At 32.7% G+C, this 27149-nt stretch overlaps 1 protein-coding gene across 2 annotated transcripts in view; it reads left to right on the forward strand.

Moving 5' to 3' along the window:
- Positions 1-19051, forward strand: part of LOC118181333 (uncharacterized) — a 115567-nt gene extending 96516 nt beyond the window's left edge. For both annotated transcript variants that reach the window (XM_035350449.2, XM_035350450.2), the window contains exons 3-6: positions 4088-4323; positions 7591-7745; positions 14423-14557; positions 17244-19051. In XM_035350449.2, coding sequence (XP_035206340.1) covers positions 4088-4323; positions 7591-7745; positions 14423-14557; positions 17244-17409 — 692 coding nt within the window. In that variant the 3' untranslated portion in view covers positions 17410-19051. The remainder of the gene's footprint in view (positions 1-4087; positions 4324-7590; positions 7746-14422; positions 14558-17243) is intronic.
- The last annotated feature ends 8098 nt before the right edge of the window (positions 19052-27149 follow it).

Here is a 27149-nt window from a genome sequence, read left to right on the forward strand (position 1 = left end):
TTTAAAATCATGGAAAACGATATACTGTTTTACTATATAATAACTCATCCTTAAAGTAAAATCCTTATGAACTAACTGTGTTTAATCTGCAGTTATGCATTGAATCATGGATTTTACAGAATTAAGAACGAAATAATTTGCGCACATTTTGAGGACATTTTGACCCTTCTGGACATTTTGAGGTGAGCGCTCATTTTTAGCTCATAAATTCTTAATCTTTTCACATATGTTTTACTATCATAAGTAATTTAACAAAAATTAATATTTTATTATAGACGGCGTGAAAATTTCGCCTCACTCTCGTCCAATCAAGTTCCAGATATAATTGTTTATTAAGGGTTTCTTCCTACCATCTGGAAACTCCTCCTCTGGCAGAATGGCTCAGAGAACTAAACACTGGTATTTCGATCTGGGTTCGAACTGGCAAATGCCTGGCTACATAGGCATTTTCATGGTTGTCCCATGAAAATATGTAAAGTAAATAAAAGTCAGCTTCTCTTAAAAAGTACTCCACAAAGGCGAATCTGCCTGCTGGCAAATAGCTTTCGTGTGTTTTATTGTAATCAAATAATTTAATCCTTGTACCTGGCTAGCTGACAATATTGAGATATCTGTTGCACTGAGCGCTACAGCTTCTGTAAGGTTTCAGAGTTAGCCAGCTGTTTATGATTATGTAAACGAATCCAGAGTTTAATTTTAATATGTCAGATGAACAAGTTTTCACACATTCTATTAAAGATTTTTTATATGCGTTTCAGCTAAAATTTACTGGTTGAAATATAACTGTAAGACCAAAAGAGAAAAATTGCGACAATATTTAAAGTGTTATTATATCACGTTGCTGATTTTTACTATTTAAAGAAATTCATAGGATTTAGCGAAAGGAATATTTAACAACTACGCTTTTAGAATTTGAAATAATAAAAGGTTGTCAAGTTTTTCTGTTTATATACTTCATGACTTATTTTAATTATATATATATAACTGTAGGTTCAGTTAGAAGTTTGTAAAATTTTAACAAGATTTTTTAGGTTAAATTCTCACTACTAGAAAAGAAAATACAGAATATGCGCAGCGTATAAACAATGGTATAGAGGCCACAGGCTGAAAGATCATTTACAGGTGTATTGCTGTATGGTCTATTGTTCTTACTATGAAGCATCTTTGCTATTATTTATCGATTCTGCTGAAGATGGGAATAAATTTATTTCCAATTCAGCGTTGAGATTGTCAGAATTCTTCTTCACCTAACATGAACACCATCTTTTAGAAATAACGAGAAAATTTATAGTTATTTGTATGAAAGTAGATTCCTGTGCTTGGCTGTATTGATTGCTACTCTTTCTTTTATGGCCCATTTGTAAGCAGACGAATGTAAAGTATTTTTATCATTAAACAATAGTTTTATTGTTCTGTATGTCGTAATATTAAAATACCTTCTTATATGACCTACTTCATACTTGCGAAGATGCCATTAAGAATGATCTTCAGGGACTTCCAAAGAATTACTACTTTGTACCAATTTCTCAGTTTTTATTTAATTCTTAATACGGATATCTCTCAGAATTTCGCTATTGTTTACTTCTGATTCCTTGAATCAACCAGACAAGTTAAATTCCATGTATTGTTTGTGCATTCACGCTTTACAAAAGAAATATTTAGCGAAATTTTAGATGGCTCAGCAGAAATAAATTATATTGCTACATTGGTAATAAAATGAAATTATTCGATACTAATTCTTATCAGTCGAATGTGTGAGAATTTATGTTACATTATGTGAATGTGAACACTAATGTATGTTTTTAATCATGAAAATATTATGGTGGGTAGTTCAGAAGCTTCGAAAGTGGGTTTCTTTGATTAGCAGTTGAAAATGATCTACTTGTATTTTGATCGCTTATTCTGCTAAGCCTATGTCGTGTATGTCATTCGTTTTTTTTTTTTTTTTTTTTTTTTTTCAAATTTACCGAAAGAATCAACAAGTAGCGATCAAGAATAACGAAAGTAGAATAGAATAGTGGAAATAGTATCAAGAATAACGAAACGAAGTCGGAATTAAGGTAGTTGACAGTTTTAGTATACTATAGCCTCCATTTTGAGTGCCAGGTTTTAGCGGCTTATCCATCTACCAGGAAATGTAGCATTAGGAAACTATAGCCAGATGACTGCTCATTTGAAAGCATGCCTGATGAAATAAACTGAACAATTATCTGTATTTGGGAAAGAAAGCAGCAAATGCTCATCGAAGAAGGAGCAGTATAGTGAACTAAGAAGTTTGCCTCTCCTTCAGAACGTAGGTGTTTCTAGACAGCATTTACACCATCATTCAGCATAATAAAAATATCTGTAAAAATGAAAACGGCGAAGCATTTTCAATCTTATATGTGTATGTTACAAATGTAGGAAAAATAATTTTGACTAATATAAAAATATTGTGACTCATAATTATCTTCATACGTATTTAATACTATGAATAATGCAAGCATAATTCTGGATTACATTTTATATAGATTTGAGGCACATAAGGATATGTACATACTGTATTAAAATCCGAGCTTAAATTTTGCTGTTAATTGCTAATTCCTCCTGTGCCTCAACTTATTAGCAAAATTGAAAAGGTATTAATATGGTTAAAGTAAATTAATTAGCTCTAATTTGGAAGCCTGAAGCATATAGTGTGCCATGTTATACCCTACATTAGTTAATCATTAATAACCGTATCATTTCCAATAAAACACATTTTATGATTATTGTAATGTATTTATATGACAGTCAATTAATAATGCACTATATCAATAATACTATATAACACACTATATAATTCATGTAGTGTACAATAATGTGTTATGTACTATTTTATTAAATCATGTAGTATTTTACATTAATACACTTCATTGCTATTACCATTAATATTATTTAAATATTAATCATTATATCGGTATATTAATGATATAGTATATTATATGAGTGGTCTCAAATTGGAGACTGTTTGAAAAAGGCTATATTAAAATCAGTTGCCTTACTATTATAATTTTGCCGTAGTCTTATCCGGATATATTTTCATAAGCCTGAAATAGTTCATTCATGTATTTAGTTGAAATTTTGTCATCGCTATTTAACCTAATTCCTGTTAAGCTGTCGAGTTCAAATTTTGTACACACAGTTTTTGTCGATTAAAATGTAATGTGATGAAGCGATTTTTTTTTCAGAATTCGATGTAGATTTTTTCCCAATATTTAAATTATTTTTCACACATTCCTTTGTTCAAAGAACAGACTAAGCGTATTGAAATTATTGTTTGCACCATCCAATAGAGCGTTAAATTATATTTTCAATGATACTTATTGAAAATTATAACTTAATTTCGGAATTTTAAAATCGCTGAATTTTTTAGACTAGAAGTTTATGATTTTAAAATTTCGACATCTGAAAAATAGATCGGATATATAGTTTTGTAATTTTTACAATTGCAAATTTTGCACTCTTTTAAAAGAAGAATGATAAAAAAATATTAATTCAGCGATTTTCTACATTTTTTAAAGAAATATGAAGCAGTCCGAAGCAGATGATAAAAAAGGCGTTTCTTGAGGAAAGATTGCTTTTGAATTTGCCATTTTTGCTCACTGAATGACGAATTGGCCATATTCTTTATTTAATTTTTTTTTATTTATTTATAGCTTCAAGTAAAATGCAGTTCGTAACATTGTTATTATATCCAGTTTCCGGAATTGAATATTCAAAGAGATTTTTTTAATTCTCTAAATGACGTTTTTATTTTTCTTTTTGTCACAATTTTCTTATAATTTATCTCTGTTTTAATGATGCCAAGATACTGTATAAGCCTTTTTTTTATACTTACAATGGGCGCCCGACGATTTTACTATGCGGGGCATAAAATTGTAGACGAATTCTGTAAATAGAGTTATTTAATATGTCATTCCCATTAAACTATATGATAAATTATTTTTCTTTAGGGCATTAGTTATCATATCCATTTTAAATAAAAGTTTATTATATAGAAGGTGTTTTTAATGGTGTTTTATTTAATCAATTATTAATTGACTGTACCTTTTTCTCTACTTCTTAGACTTAGATGATGTGCGTATGGCTAACGATCATTTCCTCAGGATCCGGAACCGCGCTCGGTGCAGGGCACCCGTTGCGCAGGTAGTGCGAGTGAAAGATTACTATCCAGATCCATCCAGAGAATACTTGCCACGATGTACTCTCCTCCACAGATGCAGCGACACTTCTGGTTGCTGTGACAGCGACGCATTCCACTGCGTTCCTAGTGCTATGCAAGAAGTCACACTACATTTTTATGTGAGTGAAATTGTATGGATCGTAATAAGTATGAATTTAGAATATGTTCCAGGTCAATATGTCCCTATTAAAATATTATAGATAAATGTGAACACTTTCGTTTAAAAAAAAACTTTATTTCTCCATTTAGTATAAATTTCATAATGAAATTACCGTATCCCTCTCTAAGTTTTACATAAGGATATTAAATATTTATTTCAGCAAAACAAGGAGAAAACGTTCATTTACTAAATTAAATTTATATTTCTGTTTATATAGTATTCGAATATACTCAATCATTATATGTCTATAATTTATAAACTTTGATACTTCTATAATTTAGCAGTAGTTATGCATATATATTTCAGCATCTAAATCTAATTTCATGAAAAGTTACATTCTCAAGGAACAATTAATTTACAAGTTCTCTCTTGGACAGTCATGCGAATCATTCCATCAAATTCGTTTAGTTTGAGATATGCTTACACGCACGTAAAACTCCTCGAAATAGCATCGAGCACCATTACATCGTTCACGATGTACTGCCATGCATACAATTCTGCTACGATTCGGCTGTGCGTTGTCACCTGGAAATTTTGAAGAGGATTTCTGTTAAAGCGCTTTTCATCTGAGTTCGCACGTTTTTAAAGACTCAAAATAATATCTTTTTAAGCTAAATCAGGTTCAGTTTTCACACAGTCCAAAAACTCATGAGAATTCGGCACATGAATTTTCTTCTGCTCATTGGTTGAATCTTAGTAAAGAGTTTGACATAATTTTACTGGTTTGAAATTCTTTAATGAGTACTCCATAAACATGGATTTTTTAAGTCTTACTTGACTGCCATCAGTCTTAGAATCAGAAGTCAGTCAACGTCCAAAACTACTTTCAACTTAACTGCATCGTCCGAAGTGTGAGATGCTGATGGCACATCGTTCATCCTCAATGTTCTCTCTACCACCTTTGAATATTTTACACCACTGAAACATTAGGGTTTTCAGTGAAAATGAATGCTTTTCAATGAACAGAAATACTGTGACACAGAAAGTCTAAGGGAGCAAGCATCTTGATTACAATTATATTGCTTTTCGATCCTCTTCTGCAGTTTGGCAGTTCAGCGATGCTCAAACAGCTATCTACTTCACAAACGAATCTTATAAAAAATTAGAACCAAGGGGCAAAATACTGACTGTTGACCTAAACTTTCCCCTGCCCCTCCCCACACACATACAAGCTCTAACACCTGGAGACTGCTTTTGGTTCCTCTGCTTGACCAAAGAAACTGGTCAGATTACGACCTGGACAAACCTTATATTTGATTTAAGCGTAGCTGCTTGACATTAATTGCAGATAGAAGTATGTTTTAGCTTACGTTGCTCCAATTTTAGCCTGTATCACATGTACTCTTTTCGTGGATTACGATTACAGAGATTTCAAATGCAGAATATAATGAATCATGATTCTGTCTAGATTTTGCAATAAAATTAATAAGGAGTATCCATAATCTTAAATGCCTAAACTTGGGCTAAAAATTTAAATAATTATTCCGAAAAAAAAAAAAAAAAGCATTGCACCATCTCTGATAATAGACAATTTAACTGCTGCTTACAGCCACGCACGAATGCAAGGTTTCCCAACGGGGTCCGTAATGATCCGCTGAAGGTTGATGAAATTTCAAAGAAGTCATTGTTGACTAAGGTGCCGGTAGCCGAAATATGCACCGGCAATTGATCGGCATAATAGAGATCCCATTGATTAAAAAATGATAATAATAAAAATAAAACTAATAATTAATTGCTAATTGATACAAAACTATATCATGTAGTAAGGACATATTTTTATATGATTTTTAATCACATAAAATGGGGAAAACACACTAAAATTATTTAACATGCTTTAAAAATAAATAATGTATATATTTGTTTTTAAATATACTATATAAATGTTTTATGCACGCAGTGAAAAATACAAAGAAAACAAAACTGCAGCGAAAAACAAGAAAAAGGTTGAATATTTTTGAACGAGAGGAAACTGAATTAAGCAGTTTTATGTCTAAATATTAAAAGTCCAAAAATCACTGCTTTTTAAGCAGTGAATCAATGAATAAATAGACAAGCCTGGTCGAGGACAGCGAAGAGGAAAAATTGCATCACAAGATTGTTTTCTGTCATTATTGGCACAAAAAAATCAGGAAAACTATCTAATAGTTAGTTTTAGACCTTCAGGCTGCCACAGAACTTGAATCAGTTAGCTCTGTTGCAGTACGAAGACCTACCGAGATTGGCCTGAATGTGAAAAAATTAGTGGTTCGTTTCTCACTTTATCTTCCAAAGCGGCGTGTTAGCGTGTTTCCCATTTTATATGATTTTTTCTGTACTACATGGCACAGCTTTATATCAATTAACAATTTCTTGATATGCCACCTTACGAAATATTCAGATCTTGGTCGACTTCCATTTGTATTTGCCCCTCCCTTTTTAAGTCCGCCAATTCAATGCTACTTCTGAGTTTCTTTCAAATGATGCCTTTGAGTCATTACTAATGAATACTGATCACGCCCAGAAACCCCTTTTAACAGCACAACATAGCTGAATTTTAACACTGTAAAAAGTTTTCATTCACTTAATTTGCATATTTATTAAGTATTAGATAATTAGTGCTTCGTCGGGGATTTATATTAATCTTTATTTTCAATTTCATTATCCTGTATCAGTACATATTCAACAACTGTCCAAGAAGCAATCCGAAGAAAGTGCATCTGACACCGTAATGCCAGTTAAGACACCAACAATGAAATCAATGGAAGAAGCAATTTCTTTTATAATAAAGTATATGATATTCGTAACTACTCCTTCAATTAAGGAAATATTTCATCATTAATTGAAAATTTTTTAAAAACCCATACTTTGAAATTAAAAAAATATATATGCATTTATCTGTTGTTTTAAAACCAAAATAATACTTTTAATAACCAAAATAATGACTTTTTAATATGTAAATTGCCCAAAAAAACATTAATAACAGACATTTAATATTCGTATCCGACATCATGTAAAAGAATTATTTAGGTATGCTAGTACAATATTCTAAAAATAATGATTATATTACCCTTCTGGAAATTGTGCTCATGAAACATATTTTCACTATTAAAGATACACTATTTGTTTATTATTACGAAACAAAAAATTATTCTTGTTGTATAATTATCTTTCTATTCTAAATATTTTATGTATTAATAAAGTAATGAAACATGAAATATATGTTATCTATGTTTATAATGATTTCCAGACGCTGGCTGTTGGGAAGAACGGTCTCTCTGACAGTAGTATTGAAAAATTGTTATTCGTCAATCATACTGCTTGCCAATGTCAGCCAATCAATGATTTGCCTAGAATTCAACAATATTCCCCGCTGGACGGAGAAGAACCTGCCTACAAAACAAAGTGAGTTAGCTAATTTTTTTAATCTAGAACAATCAGTAACGGCATAATTATCAAAGAATACTACGTAGAGGGTTTAATCAGTATGGTGCATGATTTATTACAGAAGAGTACGTAGAGGGTATCCAGAGTTCTTGGAATTGAGCTCTAGTTCAATACTTAGAATTTATAGGCAACGCTGTAGGGATTCAGTTGTTTGACTGATACTGGGGTAATCTGTAGCACTGTTTTTTCAACCATGGAAAACGCGAAGGGTAATCATATCCTTTTTGTGGTAAGAGGGTGTGAAAACAGAATTTATTTAACATCTGCAAAGGGTATTTATTCTCTTCTCACGTTTGAATAAAGCTTTATGAGGTGTTCGATTTGAGAGATTGACCATGCCATAAATTGGTGGATTGAAGTGACACCCAAAATGTTCTTTGAGGACAACTTGGAGAATTAGTTTAAATTAGAACTAAGAAAAATCTCCCCCCTCCCAAATTAATTTTTCTTTTCGATAAGTATATACAAATAAATGGAGATTATTTTGAAAAAGTGCATTGTAATATTAGGAACATTGACGTAATAAAAATAGGCTTAAATTACTCGTAATTTTCTTGCAATTTTATTTCGGCTGGTTTCGCTATTTGGATCAGATCTTCCTATCAAATTTTCATCATGTTCTGCTGAGCCTGGCCGTTTTGAAATTATTTTCGATGACAATGCAGTATTTTATAGTAATATGTAAACATTCGATATAGACTTTTCGTAGCCTGAACTTGAAAGAATTTCCTTTGCTAATTTTAGCTTATATCCCTGTTTAACTATAGAACTGATCATCCAAAATTTTTAATCATGACTTTGTTAGACAGATAAAAAAATAACCTATCAAATGAATTTTAATAAACAAGTCAATGACTATTTTAATCCTACAGCTTCAAATAATTATACATAACATTTAAGTGATAACTGTCATTTAATTGTCGAAAATTATTGTAAAATAACGTATGATTTGTCCCCATAGAATTTTCCCTGTGAGTATATGGAAGAACCGAATGTTGAAATTTTTCTTCGTTTTTATTTCCTGCATTTTTTCTCTTTCTCCAGAAGAATATTTTGAAATTTTAACCACGCTTCTGTAAAATCAATGGCCATATGCTCTGTAAATATGAAAGTTTTCAGTTTTGGTTAAAAAATAAAATTATGGGTGTAAGTGATAGATAGAAAACTAAATCGGTTGTCAGATTCATGGCCGCCATCTTGAATTTTGCTTTAAATATTCAAACAGAAAATGTGACAAGTAAATTCTTGCGAGAATTTTTTCAAAAATGCAATCGTGCAATTTAGTTTTTGAAGTTTACGTAAATGGACTTTTAATACCTATTTTTTTTTCTTTACTGCGGCTGATACAGCGTGACACTGATTATCCAGGAGTAAAATACCGTTCTTCTGAGCAGCGAAAATAATTCCATACTAACTTAAATGTCCTCAATGATTTCGGCGGTGTACATCTATGAAGGCTAAATCGCCTCAGAATTTCCGGTTTATTTATTTACTTTTCCATTAACAAAGAAACGATTCAGAACTATACAGAAACTTTCGTAAGGGAGTGATATTCACATTTGCGGTGACTTGTCACATGCTGTGGAAAATTCTTCTGTGGTTCTTGCCCATTTTACCTGAAATTTCCTAATTAATAGGATACAAAAACCTGTGAATAATGGTAGCTGTGCGGGGTTGCTAAACACTGTAACAAGAGAGCTTTGTCTGCGGCTCAGAAGGACGACCTAATTCCTTCTTACACTTCCAAACGTAAAAACTCTTAAAAAGATTAATTGTATCAATTTTTTTTTAGACGACATTCTAATGCAGATTCATGAATTCCGTGTCCTCTTTCCCATTTAAAAATGTCGAACACAATTGAAAACGGTCGCCTTCGATATGACGACATGATCCATACTAACTTAAGCCTATATTTATTTTTTTTTACTTTACTTTTTTTAAGCATTTTACTTTCACCAAGTAACCTCTGCCCATTACTCATATTCAGCACTTAGTTTCAGTTCCTAAAATGGTTTACAAAGCAGGCAGGAATATTGTTTTTTGTTATTTATTTATTTTTTCAGGTTAATGAATTGCTTATTATTATTATTATTACTTTGAATTGGTACATTTTTCTAAATTTTATACGTATATTATTAGAACTTTTTGATTATTTAAATTATTATATTTTCATTGTGCGCCTGGCAAGTGCCTAACTTTTCCCGCGTTTAAGAAATGCCTGTAAAACAGTGATATTATTTTCTTAAAAATATATCGAAAATTTAATTTATTGAATAATTCTTTGTTTTTTATATTTGTTATTTAAGCATTCTGTGTCTTAGTTTGGTCTATGTCTCGGTACAAAAATAAAAAAATTTGCAGCATGAAATGTTAGGCCTTTACTTTAAAAAAAATTTCGAAACACTCGTTTGCTTCTTGTGATAAGATATTTATTTATTTTACCGTAATCCGAAGACCAGTAGCCGATAAAATTTATCATGTCATATCTTATTTAATGTTTATATACCCGAAAGTGACGAAAGGTATTTTTCACACATATTTGTCAAATGAACATTCTAGGCTAGTAGGTGCCGCCATCTACAGGAACAAATAGGAACTAATCCATTGCATCTATTTTTTTTTATAGCTTGTTTGTAAATTAATATTCCTAATCGATTGATTTTTTGGTGTTTATCTCCTAAAAGACCTTTCAGATGTAATTAAAATAAGCACCTTTATCGTAGATTCAGTTCACAGTAATAATAAAAATAAATTTTTGGGAATGATATGAAATTTTTTTAAGTTTACAATTCCTTCAATTATTATATTTTTCACATTTCGCAAATATTAACGTTTCTATAATCCTGCACGGGAATTTTCTTTCTCAACCCTGTCCATCTATTTTTTTATTGGTTTAATAGCCCAAAGAGGCGGTGGGCTATCAGTTTCAAAACGCAATTTTGAGCGTTTCATAATAAACTACGAATCAATTTCAAACCAATTGTTCAAACCCAAATATTATCGCCCAGTATTATATTTTAAAAAATTAAATAATGACGAATCTCCATGAATGTATATATGTTTCTGGCACTCTGAAAAAACGAAGGTATCTAGACCCATCAAATTTTCAATAACGTAATCCTCCAGCCGAACATGGGCACCTGGACGCCCGAATATTGAATTTCGAATTTATTATTTGTTTCATACTTTGTAAAACTTGCACGAATTTTTGATTAACAAACTCAACAATTCCAAAGCGAGCAATGACAACACTGTGCGGAAAAAAGCATTTTCATCTCCAACGCGCGAGGCTGTCTACCAGAAATTCTAAAGATATGTTGTTTTAAATATTTTGTGACATTGCTGTTGAATTGATTTGTATGTGGTTTAAGTGCGAAGAATATGATATATAATAAATAAAGATAACACACCAAACATTAAAAAAAAAAAAAAAAAAAAAAAAAAAAAAGTCTCTCTGGGCATAATTATAAAATCTGAAACTTTTCAGATTTTATGATTGGGGTTTGTGTTTTTATTTTATTTTTCTATTTCATTTTATTTTTTGTTTACTTATTTTGTTAGCCCAAAGGGCAGTTTGCCTAGAAGGACTGTTAATTTCGTTTTGGCATTTTGCGTTGATTCACTACAAACGGCGAATCACTTTTTAAAGTGTTGCCACCAATTATTAGAGCCTACTAAATATATTTAAAGAAATTAAATAATGAAGAATCTGCATAAATGTAGGTATGTTTCTCGCATTCTGATAAAACAACGGTACCTAGAGCCATCAATAATTATACGGTACCTAGAGCCATCAATAATTAATAAAGTACGTCTCCACCTGAATATCGGCATCTAGAAGCCCTAATTTGGAATTTGTTTTAATATTGATTTCATATTTTGTAACGCTTTAACGAATTTTTGGTTAACAGCCCCATTGATTTCAAAGCGAGCAATGGCAGCACTGTACTTCCACCCTCAAAATATATCTCCGACGCGCGAGAATGTGTATCGGAAATTCTAATGGATTGTTTTAACTATTTTGTGATATTGCTGTTGAATTTAATTTTATGGTTTAAGTGCGAAGAACATAATATTTAATAAATAAAGGTAACACACAAAACGTTAAAAAAACGCTCCTTTCAGTGTTATATGAAATCTGAAAGCGTTCAGACTTTTATTTATTTATTTATATGTATATATTTTTCCTGTCCGCGGATTTAACGTAGTTTAAATTTTGTCAGTATTATTTAATTTTGAACTTCTGGATAACATTTTAATCGTCTGATGCATACTGGGATGATTCGAGCCACATTATTACTAGCTGCAAAAACATTGCATACGAGATAACTGGATATTTAGCACAATATCATAGGGAAGGTGCCGCTTAATGTGATCATGTTTATCAATGGCTATTTTGATAATATTAACCGAATGATAGCATTAAACGATTAAAATATATCCTTTAAAATCACATTTATATTTACAATGAATTAAATGAATTCAAATGCAAATATAACTAAAAACGGTATTATTCCGTTTTGAGGACCGTAAAAAAATTGCAGCGAAACTGTATGCGCAAAAGCGCCAAATCTAGCAAACGCGCCCATTTAACAGGGCGCCAAATCGTATACGCGCTGATTTCAGATTGCGTAAGTTTATATAGTTCTATATTTCTTAAGACGCCATTGAAACACTAGTTTAATTGTTAAATCCTTTTTTGATATCCTATGGATTTAACAATTCGGGATTTGCCCATGACGAAACGTCGGCAATAGAATTTTGGGTAAAGTGCGGAATCACCCACTGCTTGACGCGTTTTTAAGAATTGCACATACTCTGTATCCATGTGCACACCGACCTATTTTCACGTAAAAAAAAAATTCCAGAATTGCACAAAAATGGCACTGCGCACATCCTTTACTTTATCTATGTACACATCGACCTATTTTCACTTAAAAAGTAAAAGAATATTGACAAAAATCCAATTATTTATACCCTTGTAAAAAGCGGCAAACAAATAAGTGAGCGATTCTGCACTTCACAGAGAATTTTTTTCAAAGAAAAGGCATCATTCATTATAGAAAATTACGTTTGAACAACCAACGAGATGAAATTATTCTTTAGCGATAAGTCGGTAGCGAAACAGCGATGCAGGCATCCCTTCAGTTATGTTTAGCGATTTTTATATGAATTATAATAATGATCTGAAATAGTTATTTACGCTTATGTTTCCATTCAGTCATGTTTAGCCTTTTGTATATAAATAAAGTATTATAATAATAAAAAGTATTATATCAATCTTAGATAGTTATTCACTATTATACTTCCTTTCTTGCATTAGGGTAGCCTCAATTATTTTTGGCAGCATTGGCATTAACAATAGTTTGGCGATTTTTTACGGCCCTCAAAACCGAATAGTACCCTAAAGAACATAAAAATAAGTATCATTCTAAGTAGTAAAAAAAAAAAAAAAATTTATAAACTGTACATAACTTTTCTAATTTTCCGTCAAGAATTTATCACAAATTCTGATGAAAGAAACCATTACCCTCTTGATTTTACAAATGCTATATTAATTTCATAGAGGGCAGTACTGTTCGTATTGTGGCAAGCTGTTTGAAGAAGAGCTGTCGATTTGGACATCTTGACATACAGCGGAATTGTTTCGCGTGGATTTCGTGTCACAAGATAATTTCAAATAACATCAAATTGTACTGATAAAAACAAATTTTAAACTAGATACAAGATCTTTAATTTCAGGACATTTTTATTTCTTAAGAATAATTATACTGTTGCTAACAAGTGGCAAGCCCAGATTTATTTTTCATTTTCTTTCTTGTTCTATATTTAACGGAAATCTTCCATTTTATAAGAAAAGTTAAAATGCATGAACGCAGAACTTTAAAGTGCTGTTTTAGTAATTTCACATGAGAAACCTGGTAAAAAAACGGTACATTTAGAAAAAGTATTGATAAGGAATTCATTTCGATAAATAATCGTGTCAAATCAACTTTTCCTAACTTTCTGCTTGTTTAAACTGGATACTTAACTATCAACAGACGGCTTATGATGCATGCATTGAACTCTAGTGAACACAGGCGTGAGTTAGAAACTAATCTAAAAGTTCACTTACGCACTGACTCGAAGGTACAACTAAACATACAACTTTTTCATCGCTCCTTACTGAGTCTTTGAAAAAAAAAAAAAAAAAAAATTATATCTATCAACCCGCCTTCATATTGTGTAAGACCTCGAAGCATAACACTAATAAATGTCAAAAAATACAGAAAGAAATCAGCATGAACGACAAGTGAGCTGTTCACAAGAGAAGCTTCGCTGCTCATCAGTTGCCAAATTCTATCTCTCACTTATCACCTATCATTTTTTGGCTATATAAGTTCCACTTAATTTCTATTGAGGCTAGCGGAAGAAAAAGTCGTAAGAGGGCAGAATTTATATAAAAATATTGGGCTAATTAAAATAAAATTTACAGCCTAGGTATGGAAGGTAATTTATTGGTTTTTTTCTTTTCTCTGAAAAAAGGAAATTTCGTTTTGTAAAATATTTTCTTTTAATGTGCTTTAAATTTTTGATTCAGTCAGAAGTGTTCCTTAGTATAGGCAATTATTGTTTATATTTCTTCTTTCTTCTAGATGTCGCGAATGCCCGGTACCATTCACTAGCCGTATCTATAAAGATGGAAGATGTGGTTGCGATTGTTTCGATCGTCAGAAGCCATGCCTCAGAATCAAGAGGGGCCGGGAGCCATTGTCTGAGATAGAGAGAAGGTATTTCTCAACATCTAACTGATTGCGTGATTAATAACAATAATAATAGTAATGATATCAATAAGGGTCATAATTATAATTATAGCAAAAACAACAACAAAAGCAATAATAATTTTATTTCTCAACCTAAATAATTAATTGTATATCTAAGAAACTGTATTGAGTTGTATATCTATTATCTAAGAAAATGAATGAAAATGATATTCAGGGGAATTCATTTATAAAAATATTCAGTTTTATGGTAAGAGATATTCTCATAAATTACAAGAGATTTTTAAGTGAACAGTTTTATACCAATTTATATATATATTGATTCAAAATTTATATCTCTTTTCTGTTTTTGCCAGCCTTAAGGAACAACCTTTAAGTTTGTGCAAAAATCAAGAACTGCAAGTAGAAGCTCAGGTGCTTAGGGTCGATGAATTTTAAATGGGGTCAATGATAATCAAGCGGTCGAATGGGTGTCGATAGCCAAATATGAAGAATATGCATAATATGAATCTCATTAATTAAAAAAAAAGAAAATCAAGATCCCATTAATTAAAAAAAACGAAAATTTATAATTAATTATTTATTGATTTAACTCCATCATCTAGAAGTAAGGAGCAATGCCTTACTTCTATTAAAGATAGTAGCTTTACTAGCAAGGAGGAAATCATATAAAATAAATATGAGGGAAAGTACCGTGAAATTATTTAATATATTTTAAAAGTCAGCCGAGAGAAGTAGCTTAAACTGTGTTGCCAAACCAACATTCCTAATATTTCTCTCTTCTTACCTATTGGAAGCAGGCTTTAGACAAGTTAATAAGTTACTACAGAAAGCGGAAAACATGTTGCATATTTCCAAATGATGTGATTTAAGAATTTTAAAAAAAATTATGCCAAATATTAAATGCATTGCATCAAAACATAAAACGCATCCATCACCATTAATTAAAATCGAACGTTTTCGCAAATGGAATTTTTTATTTTGTTTCTGGAAATTTGTCTATGCTTGTAAAACTAAAAATAATGAAACATAAATCCAATGAAACCTTTTTTTTTAACTTTCTTTCATATTTTTAGTCTAATTTATCTTTAACTTACTCACTCGTAATTATTTGTATTATGATTATGTTGTACATTATATATTATACAGAAAAATGTAAGAAGGCTTGATAAAGAAAATATTCTTTTAAAAGAGCTCAATGTAAATAAAGCGTTAGAAATCCCTGATTTAGAGAAATACAATCTGTAACGCTAGAACGTTGGAAATTTTTTCTTCCTAATGCAGAATTTATTTTAGGAAAAGTTAAGCATTACGTTTAAGAACACCTGCAAATATCTTTGGAACATTATAGAACAGTAGTCTCAAACTCAAAGTGCATGCTGGCGGAATACAGTGTTTGACAACAGCTGCGGGACCAATTTCTTTTTTAAACAGAATGAAAAGGTTTTTAAGAAAGCAGAATGTTTAAACTGAATTTTAAATTTTATTCACAGTTTTTAAACAGTAAAAATGCTGATGCAAAGGAAAAACTTCCAATTTATATTTATTTCCTGCCCTGAAATCAAGTTTCTGTTGGCTACACTTTATAATTCAAACTTACTGACTACTAATCGTTAAATTTTCAGACTGACATTTATTTCAAACAATTTTAATATGTCGAATTAACCACTTAATAATTTATTTGTATCTTAAACTAAACAAACACATTCCGAAAAACTTCCATGTGAAATAAAATTTTGAGAATAAATAATGGCAACCTATTCTCACTCTTTTATTTACTAAATTTTTCTTTGACGCGTATATAATAAATATATATTAATATAATACGCGTATAATAAATATATATTTTTGTATGTAAATAATTTCTGTTTTTCTCACTACACCTTTTAGCTGCAACACCTCATGGCGTTCCGATTTTCATAAAGTTTATATCATTGGAGAAAAATTAGCCGAAACTATTTTCACCGCGAATTAGAAATGCTCATAATAGGTTCTTCTCTTAGAGCTACCAATTTTCAAAAGTGGAAAAATAAACACCGTTGACAGATAAATTTGCTCCTAAACAAAACGATTATTTTTATTGCGAAAATTCCTAATTGAGTTTATTTATCTTTGGACAGGGCCGAGAAATATTTAATCAAATATGCGTTTTCAAATCTTTGAATAAGATTTATAACACAGTTTAAGCAAATTAATTCCATCTGCAGTATTTCTGGGGCATTATTCATGTTTGTGAGAATGGTAATGAAAGTAATGTAAAACTGTGTTCCAAATCATTTAGATCTTTGAATCATTTTCTTGAAATTCTTGTCATAATAATGCTAACTAATTTGCGGGAAATGTATTGCTGGGCCGTGTAAAATTACTTCGAGGGTCGCATGCGTCTCACAAGCCATCAGTTGGAGATCGCTGTTAAAAGTGGATAATTTTTACGCTGTCAAATTAATTTTTTGCTTTTCAGATTAAAGTAAACTATACATTTTGTGCTTTTATAGATGCATAATACAAGTTGTTAAATATTTTTATGAGTGAACTAATGAAGAAAATATTTTATATACAATGTTTAATAGTAATGATTTAATCATGTCTAATCGCTTTAATTTTTATCTGTTAACCTTACAAAATTAATGAAACATTTTAGAATTTTCTTGTGTTTAAATTCAATAAATGTGTAATTTCCATTTTGTATTACCAGGTGCGTAGAAGCGAATCATTGTCACATTCCGGATTGTGAATATGGCCTCTACAGTCACAGAACAGGATACTGTCCAAAGAGGCATGATGAAGATCAAAGACCAACCCACCGTCGTCACCACCAACCTTCATCAAATCAGAGATGGGCATTTTTAGAGAGAGACTAAATAAAATATTTTATTAGAGCCATTCTTATGAATTTTACATCAAGTGCATTAGGTACGTTCTGCAAAATACGTACTTTCTTTTACATGATGCAGAAAAATAAATTTCACTCTACAGCCTCATATATTTCGATGTTGTGCCAAAAAGAAAATGAAAAGTACGTAATTCGTCTCATTGCGTCTGCTACCATTGTGACAGTTAACATATAACATCATTTTCTTACTTTTGCGAAAGCGCTGGAACTTCGAATAAGTTTTTTGTGTAAAATTTAGATATGTGCTTATAGAGCGAAAAACTGGGAAACTCGGAAGATATTTTTATTGCCTATCAGGAAACAACATTGGACAATTACGCTGTTACGATGATCAAGTAGAATCAGTCTGTTATGATGATCGTGGCTTCGTGGAAATTTAATAGAAACTGCTTATACTTCGAATATCATTATGATTTTCGGTATTTAGTTATGATACTTTTTATTTTATAAAATTATACCAAAAAGTAAAGTCTTAAATTAATATTTTGTTACGGTTGATAAGCTACTTATGATTATATTTCACCATAACAAGCATTCATGAGAAGATAAGTTATTTGACAAAAAGGCCATCAATTGGCTGTTTGCATCTACCTCCATGCATGTGATCTACTTTAAAAGAGTAAAACTGATCACATCTGAAAATCAATTGCCTTAAATATTTGCCTAAATTATATGAAAAAATATAGTTGTCAGTTAAAGATATTTTTCAAAACTAAAATAGGAATTCAGTGTTACGCAGCCTAAGTTTAATTAGCAGTTATTTTGCTACTCCTTAACCTATAAACGAATATTTTTTAAGCAAACCTCCAATTTAGCAATCACGATTCCATGTGCAAATTCCATTTACAAATAGTTGTGCAATATTTATTATTAACCATATCTTCTTATAATAATGCAGCTGATATGTTCTGCTTTATAATTTTTAAAAATACTTTCACATATTTTGATGTCATGTTAGGTGTTCATCAAGCAGCTATATTGTAAATTTATTATAAGTGATTTTAAAATATTTCTTTCTGTTCATAAATAGCATTAATTTTTATTGCAAGTACAAACCGTTATGATTTGAAAGTCCAACAAATTGTGCTAGTTTTTGTTGTTGTAGCTAAAACCTTCAAAATTACTGCATTATGTCGTCGCACTTTTACGTACAAACATCTACTTCCGTTCAGAAATGAACTAAAAAACTGTCTACTACTGGCAGTGTGATGGGTTAAGTTCTCTTCTAACTGTTCAAATATTAGTAACAAAACTTTTGTACTCTTCAACTTTCAACAAAGTATTTTCAGAATGTTTTAAAGTGTCATTTAGCATCTTCAACAAGCTTTTTGAACAAGCATTAACAGGTTTTTCTAATATTGTGCTTACGTTGACCGCTTCAGATTTTTTTAGTGATCAACCTCTTACTTTAAGGTGCCCCATGAAGGGACCAGTATCTGAATTATTCAATTTTGTATGTATACCGTTAGGCCTGAATTCATGTGACTTTTATCAAGTTACGAACTTGATGTCCTGCATGAAAACTGAATTTTACGGTGTGCAAATATTAAGAACCTTGTACTGAACTGCTATTTTTTTAGAAATAATAAAGATGTATTACCTGTTACAAAGTGATTTATTTATTTCCATTTGAGCAAAAAATATAATTTTTAAACAGGTTTTGTTAGTCATCAGTTAATGCAGCAACATACGATACTAAACTTTTTACACTCTTACATATGAACATGTAGTGGACAGTAGAACAAGAAATAAGCAGGTAAGCTAATAATGTATTTTAAAGACAGGACAGCTGGTTTCATTGTTCTTTATTTTTTATTTTAATTTAACCAAGTTATTAACACATAAAATGAGGACATTTTTGGAAATCCATATTCGCTTTTCATTAAACTATGGAAACAAACCAAGCAATGATGCAATTCAGATTCGAAAACTAAATTTTTATTTCATTTTATAGAAAAAAAATAATAATAATAATAATACCAAATAAATTCTGTTTAATAATTTTACCATAGATAAGAGTTTGTCTTGTAAATTCCACGAAATAAATGATATTTTTCTTAATTCATTTCTTGGAGGGAAAAAATGGATTTTGTTCAGCTGAATAATCAGGCCGAAGCAGGCTTTTATAATTATTTAAATTATAATTCTATAATCAGTAGAATAATGAAAAAACTTCGAGTAGCAACGCATAATTTAATGTATAAGAATGTGACTTTATTGATAGACGCGAATAAAGTTTTCAGGATATCATTCGAGATAAAAAATAAAAATTTTGAAGAACAAATATTTTGACTATTGAAAACAAAATATGGTAAACGGTACATGGTCTGCTCAACGAACATAACTGAAGTTAATAAATCAAAATGTTATAACACTGGAAAGATTCCAAAAGATATTTTCTCTTTAAATAAACAAATACTGTGGCAATTCAAATGTTTCAGGTTAGAGTCCCGGCGAGGAAATTGCTCATTTTCCATGTCTCCTGCTTCAAAATAGCATATTAACATTAGCTATTCGACATCAAGTGAGTCAGAGCGACCTGTTCCTAGCATTTACCTTGTAAAGCTCAGTAGCATCTCACATGAATTAGCATTGATCACAGTATCTCCACATGGACATCGGATGAACGAAGGCTAAGGGAGTCAAAATAAAGACGCGGATATCGAAAGCTCGAATACATCAACAGTTGAGTTGGAACGTAAATACGCTCTATAAAAATGCGTTGTTCGGGAGAGATCTGGTGATCACGTTGTAGGGTTTATATTTATTTTAACTAACATTTATTTTAAGTTTAAACTATCTTTCCTGTCAAGCCTTACTTTCCCCTGGAACTGCCAATGCCAGAATATGTAAATTTGAGTAGAACGCGCAAGCATTCAAATTATCAGCGGAAGTAGTATGATTTAAATAGAAGGAAACGAGTTCGGTGAGAGAGTTATTCTTACTTAGCGAGCGCGGAGGTAGTTATCGAGAATTGAAGAACCCGCGTTGCGGCCTATGTGCTTGGCGGGAATTAGTGGAAATTGTTCCAGTGAGCTTCAAGTCTGCTGAATTAGCAGCCGTATTGTAAAACGCGGTGAGTTAGTTATTTTAGAGAGCCTCGTAGTTAGAATCTTGTCTTTACTTTCTTTTTCAGGTTATTATTTTTATTTGACTGCCTAGTGGGCACAGTCTGTAAGCGTCAAGAGGACGCCATTGTAATTTATTACGTTGAATAAAAAGGGACTTAAACCCTTTATAAGACTCTGTGGTTTATACAAGCTTTCACAGTCACCTCTTGGTTGCGTGCTAGTTAGAGGCGCGCAACGTTATATTGGGGCCCGAACACTTATCGAACTGAAATGGCCGAAAACTGGATGGAAGCCGCTGGACAACACCAAGAAATGACAACTCAGTTAGAAGGATTTGGATACCTGGTCCAGACTTTGAGAGCATCAATCAAGCCAAACGTCTATTTCGACGAAAAAAATTCGGTGTCCGTATTTTTAGAAGGTATAGAAAACCACTTTCAGCTCTACCCTGTGCCTGAAAGACAAAAAGTTGCCATCGCCACATCAGCACTAAGAGGACAGGCCGCGCTATGGTGGAAAAATATAGGCAAATTTCTTCTAGGTGAATTTGGAAGCCCGACGTATACTTTTGAAAATTTCAAAAAATCGTTAGTAAAGGCCTTCCCCATAGTGAAAGATCGCGCACGGCTGGAAGCCGAGCTATATAGTTTCTATCAACGGGATACAGCACAATTGACGGACTTTATTTTACGAAAAATCAAACTAACGGATATGTTGTATGGGAAAAAACCCGATGCGGAGATAATTGAAATAATATTACCAAGATTGTTACCCGCTGTCCAAGACTACTTTGAAATTAGAAACCCAAGAACATTGCAGGAACTCTTCCAATTGGCGGTGAAGTTTCAAAATCGCAGAATCGCGGAAAGAGCGAGAGGGGAAACATATTCTCAAAGTACCCGAAGGAAGGAGAAAACCAGAAATGGAAATCGCTCATATGGGGGAAAGAACTATCAAGCTAACGCATCGAAACTCGAAGGTCAAGGCCCAAAAAGAAAATTTGAAAATAAGCATCCGCGTACCCAGAAGACACAGATTGAAAGGAAAGCTTTAAACGACTAGAGGGGCCTGTGAAAGGGAGGGTCCAGACCCCGGAAGTTTTAGAAAAACCCTCAAATAGACATCTAAATACAGTCATCGTAAAAAAACTCACAGCTACCAATTATACAAGTCCTGGTTGGCGATGTACCAGTAGAAGCCCTCATCGATACAGGGGCAGAAGGAAATTTCATGAGTAAAAAGTTCTTCAAAAAGAATTTTTATAGGATACGACTGTTCAAAACCAGAAATACGGAAATTATAGCGGCGCAAGGAAAAAATTGTCACTGCATCGGGAAAGTATCATTAAACTTACAGATAAAAGAGGAAAATCTCAAAGTATTAATTTTTGTGGTGAAAGACCTCCAACACTCTCTTATTTTAGGTATGGACTTTTTAAGGGCCGCGAGGGCCAAATTAAATTTTCAAGATAGTTCCGTGGTGCTGGAGATGGACCAGAGGGTGGTGGAACCGGTGGAGACACCTGAATTGGACCTTAGCCATTTGAATGACCAGGAAAGTAAAGCAATACAGCAAGTGGTGAGTAATTTTTCTCATTTGTTTTCAGAAAAACCGGGAAACTGTCAGATCGTGACTCACAAGATTCAATTAAATGCCGAAAAACCTTGTAGGACTAAACCGTATCGCTATGATAAACAAAAAGACTTAATCATCGAAGAACAAACATATTCAGGAGATGTTAAAGAATAAAATAATAACGCCCATAAATAGTGAATACGCGAGTCCAGTCGTACTATGTAGGAAGAAGAACGAGTTTCCTCCTTCGGATAAAAGGGCTTGGAGGTTTGCTATCGATTATAGAAAACTAAATAGCATAACTAAATTTCCAGTTTACCCTTTGCCGGTTATAGACGAGATCATTAGACAGATCAAATCGACGAGATATATGTCTACTTTGGACTTAACGTCTGGCTACTATCAAATAGCTATGAGACCCGAAGATATACATAAAACCGCGTTTATAACAAAATCGGGCACTTATGCATTTTTACGCATGCCTTTTGGGTTGTGTGGGGCCCCATCAACTTTCCAAAGAGCTATGGACATTGTTCTAAAGCCTGTCCTAGGAAAATCAACTTTAATTTATCTAGATGATATAATTATAACGAGTAGTACGTTGGAACAACACATTAATGACCTCGAACAAGTTTTTAAATTATTAAAAGAGGCCGGTCTTACAATTAACGCCTCAAAATGCAAGTTCGCAACTAAAGAACTTAAATATCTCGGTTATAAAATTTCGCAAAAGGGTATAGAAACGCAAGATTCAAAAATAAAAGCTATTAAGAATTTCCCACCGCCCAACACCGCCAAGAAACTTTCGTCTTTCCTTGGACTATGTTCTTACTATCGATCTTTCATAAAAGATTTCGCTAATATTGTTGAACCACTCTTAGTAATCAAAAGAAAAAAGAGTAAATTTACGTGGACAGCGGAAGCGAACACAGCTTTTGAAAGATTAAAAGAAGCGCTCATTAATGCCCCTGTTTTAAAATTCCCTGAGGGGGACGAAAACCTGGAAATTGCGGCAGATGCATCAGACTATGCGGTGGGTGCGGTTCTTATGCAAAATAACCATCCGCTGGCATTTTTTAGTAAAACATTGAATCAAACACAAAGGAATTATACAGCTACAGAAAGAGAAACATTAGCCGTATTAATGGCTGTACACAAATTTCGAGTTTATTTCGGCAAATCGCCAGTAACAGTCTTTTCGGATCATGCGGCTGTTGGTAGACTTTACTCGGGAAAAAAACCTAACGCCCAGGTTAATAAGATGGGCTTTAAAACTCCAAGAATATAATATCACAATAAAATATAAACCGGGTAAGGAAAACAATGTAGCTGACGCACTTTCTCGTATAAAACTGGACGATGAAGGTAATGAACTTAAATGCGCTGTGTTGACTTCAAAAATTTTAGATTCTAGAGATACGGTTATTACTGAACTGAAAGCTGATCCTGAATTTGGAAATATCTATGCTTATTTGAAAGACCCCGAAAGCTTTGAGCATACAGATATCGATGCGATAAGAAATAGAGCAAAAAACTATGAAATAATAGATAATTTATTATTCTATACGAAAACAACAAACGAAAATCTTGAGTATAAGCCAGTCATCCCAGCCTCGCTTCGATTAAGCATTTTGAAGGAGTTGCACGAAAAAAAAACAGCGGGCCACCTCGGGGTCAGGAAGACTATAAAAAGGGTACGCGAGGCGGTATATTTCCCGCAATTATACAAAATAGTAACGGCGTATGTCAGGTCCTGCAATCAATGTCAGTTAATAAATGATATTAATTACAGCCCGGCCGGGTACTTAAATAGCATTCGCGCTACATTTCCGAATGAAATTTTAGGCATAGATCTCCTTGGTCCCTTCCCCCAGAGCGAGTTAAATAAAAATCGTTTTCTTTTAGTAATAGTAGATCATTTTTCAAAATGGATAAAAATTGTTCCACTTAAACGCGCGTCAGCCAAAACAGTCGCAGATGCATTCTTACACAGATACATTTTAAAATACGGTGCACCGATAAAAGTCATTAGCGATAACGGAAAACAGTTCATTAGTCAAATATTTGAAAACATATGCAATGGACTTGGCATACGCCATATCAAAATGGTTCCGTATAGACCACAGGCTAACATAGCAGAAAGAGTTAATAAAAACATTGTAAAAATAATTCGCAGTTACGTTAGCACACATCACAAGCGCTGGGATGGCTACATAAATGAATTAGCTTATGCTTTAAGAACGGCACATCATGATACTACGGGAAAAACTCCAGCAGAATTATTTTTAGGCAGAAAGTTAATTACGCCTTTAGATAAATTATTCTTTGTGCAACAAAGAGAGCAGGAATTTAGACAACAAGACGTGCAAAAGTTGATTGATCAGGCGCTTAAAACCTCGGATACGGCAAGAAATAGACAGAAGTTATATTATGATAGAAAACGCCGTGAAGCAGACTTTAAAGTTGGGGATAAAGTATTGAAACGGAAATTTTCTTTATCAAGTGCCCCAGACAATTTTATGGCAAAGCTAGCTCCAAAGTTTGAAGGCCCCTATGTAATTCAGGAAATCAAAGGAGTAGTCTTATATCTTAAAAACGAGAGAGAGGAAATCTGTAAAGCAAGTCCCGACCAGGTGAAAAAATACTATAATCCAAATGATTTTGAAATCCTTAAACGTTTCTTGCAGGACTCAAGTCTAAACGAAATAGAAGGGCCAGAGACTGCAACAACTATTCCACCACCCAAGAAACGGAGAACTGAAGAGAGACCTAGCACTTCTACAACCCGGACGTCGGTATCAAAAAGAAAAAATGATTTTCAAACTCCGGTGTTTAAGAAAAACAAAAATACAGATGAACCGGGTAAAGAAACCGTGGTAAAAACGAAAACACCACCTACAAAAGATGGCAGGAGAAATTACACATCAAGGAGAACGCGCACGCGGCCACAGAGTCAGGTGCCAGCAAGGCCGCCGTTCCGGAAACTGAAACGCCAACAGGAGGCACAGAAGTACGAGGAACAGAAGAAATTCAAGGACTCCAGACCGGAGGACGTCAAGACCAGCCGTCCCAGGCAGAAACGCAAAGGCCAACAACCAGACGATTACTCCGTCAAGAGGCCAGCATATAGAGGACGCAAAAGAAAGAGCAACAGGGACGACACTCGGAGATCAATAAGGAGAAGATTGACATCCATGACACCTCTAACTTGGGATCAATTTTGTCAAAAACGGATGACGGAGTTTCAAGCATCGAAAACTCAAAGATAAGTTAAAAACCTTCTATAAATTTTTTTTCTCTTTTGTTCCGAAATGTTATGCATAAGTACGAAGTTCTATGTTTTGACGAAAGTCAATATGTCTCGGTTGAGACTTAGTTTTGTTTTACTTTATTTAGCTAAGGCAAAAGTATTATTTTCTTTAAGTGTAAAAGCTAAAAACAAGCATTTTCTGTTGGTCGAAAGACTAATTCTGTTATGTTAAAGCCAAAACTTGGCCGGAGATAAAAATAACTTCGTATTCTTGTACTAATAAGAATTTTAGTTTCAGTGCCGCCAGCTTGGCGAAGAATGAGTAAAGTAAAAATTTATTTTCTCTTATTCATTTTATGGTAAATTGTAAAAAGCATATGTATTAAACTTTTGTAAATGTATGTAAATACTTGCATGTTATGTAAAAGTAGAATTTAGTCTAGAAGCATAAAATTGTAGATGCTAAAAGTGAATGCTTAAAAGCAATGAAGTCAAAATTTAAGTAGTAAATTGTAGATAAAGTCATGCTTTAGAGCGAAAGCCTGCATGTTTAAAGATGAATGAGGGGGAAGTTAGAATGAATGTGTTTTGTAGGGTTCTCCACCTACATTTGAATTTTTAAGAATATTAAAGTAGCTCATTGAGTTGTAGAATGTCGAGTAAGGTGTGTCTATTTGGTTGTTGAATTCTAACAAATCATGGTGGTTAGGGGAAGTGTTGTAAGACTAAAACACGAATATTCCCGTTTGACACCTCACATGGTGGAGAGCCAGGGTAAAGTTAAATTAATGCTTGAAAAATTGAATGAATGTGAAGTAAGCAATAACTAAGAAAAACGAAACGTTAAAAACAAAAATTTATTGTGTCAAGAAAGTGTAAATTATAATGTATGTAGAAAGATACTGATACTTATTCCTTCCAGATGCTGGAAGGAAAAACCAAGATTGATTGATGAAGTCCAGGAAAAGTTGCTGTAAGAAGAAAGCTTTGTAACGAGTAACAGAATTTTAATATATAATTGTTACATAAGATCTTTTTTTGTGTAAACGAGGCTTTCGCCAGTTAGTTCAGAATTAGATAAACTTACAACAGGTCGTTTGTAGGACCTGCTTCCAAGTTTTCCAAATTCTGGCAGCGGCAAATGTAGGGTTTATATTTATTTTAACTAACATTTATTTTAAGTTTAAACTATCTTTCCTGTCAAGCCTTACTTTCCCCTGGAATTGCCAATGCCAGAATATGTAAATTTGAGTAGAACGCGCAAGCATTCAAATTATCAGCGGAAGTAGTATGATTTAAATAGAAGGAAACGAGTTCGGTGAGAGAGTTATTCTTACTTAGCGAGCGCGGAGGTAGTTATCGAGAATTGAAGAACCCGCGTTGCGGCCTATGTGCTTGGCGGGAATTAGTGGAAATTGTTCCAGTGAGCTTCAAGTCTGCTGAATTAGCAGCCGTATTGTAAAACGCGGTGAGTTAGTTATTTTAGAGAGCCTCGTAGTTAGAATCTTGTCTTTACTTTCTTTTTCAGGTTATTATTTTTATTTGACTGCCTAGTGGGCACAGTCTGTAAGCGTCAAGAGGACGCCATTGTAATTTATTACGTTGAATAAAAAGGGACTTAAACCCTTTATAAGACTCTGTGGTTTATACAAGCTTTCACAGTCACCTCTTGGTTGCGTGCTAGTTAGAGGCGCGCAACGTTATAACGTCAGTGGCAGAAGTATATATAAATTAAATAGTATTTGATTTTAGATGCGGATGGAAGTGTATATAGAGAAACTAGTTTCTGTACTATTAGGAGGAATCCAATTC

Source organism: Stegodyphus dumicola, chromosome 7 (assembly GCF_044657685.1).
Source record: "Stegodyphus dumicola isolate Sdum_Otavi_A_Nest chromosome 7, ASM4465768v1".
Lineage (NCBI taxonomy): Eukaryota > Metazoa > Arthropoda > Arachnida > Araneae > Eresidae > Stegodyphus > Stegodyphus dumicola.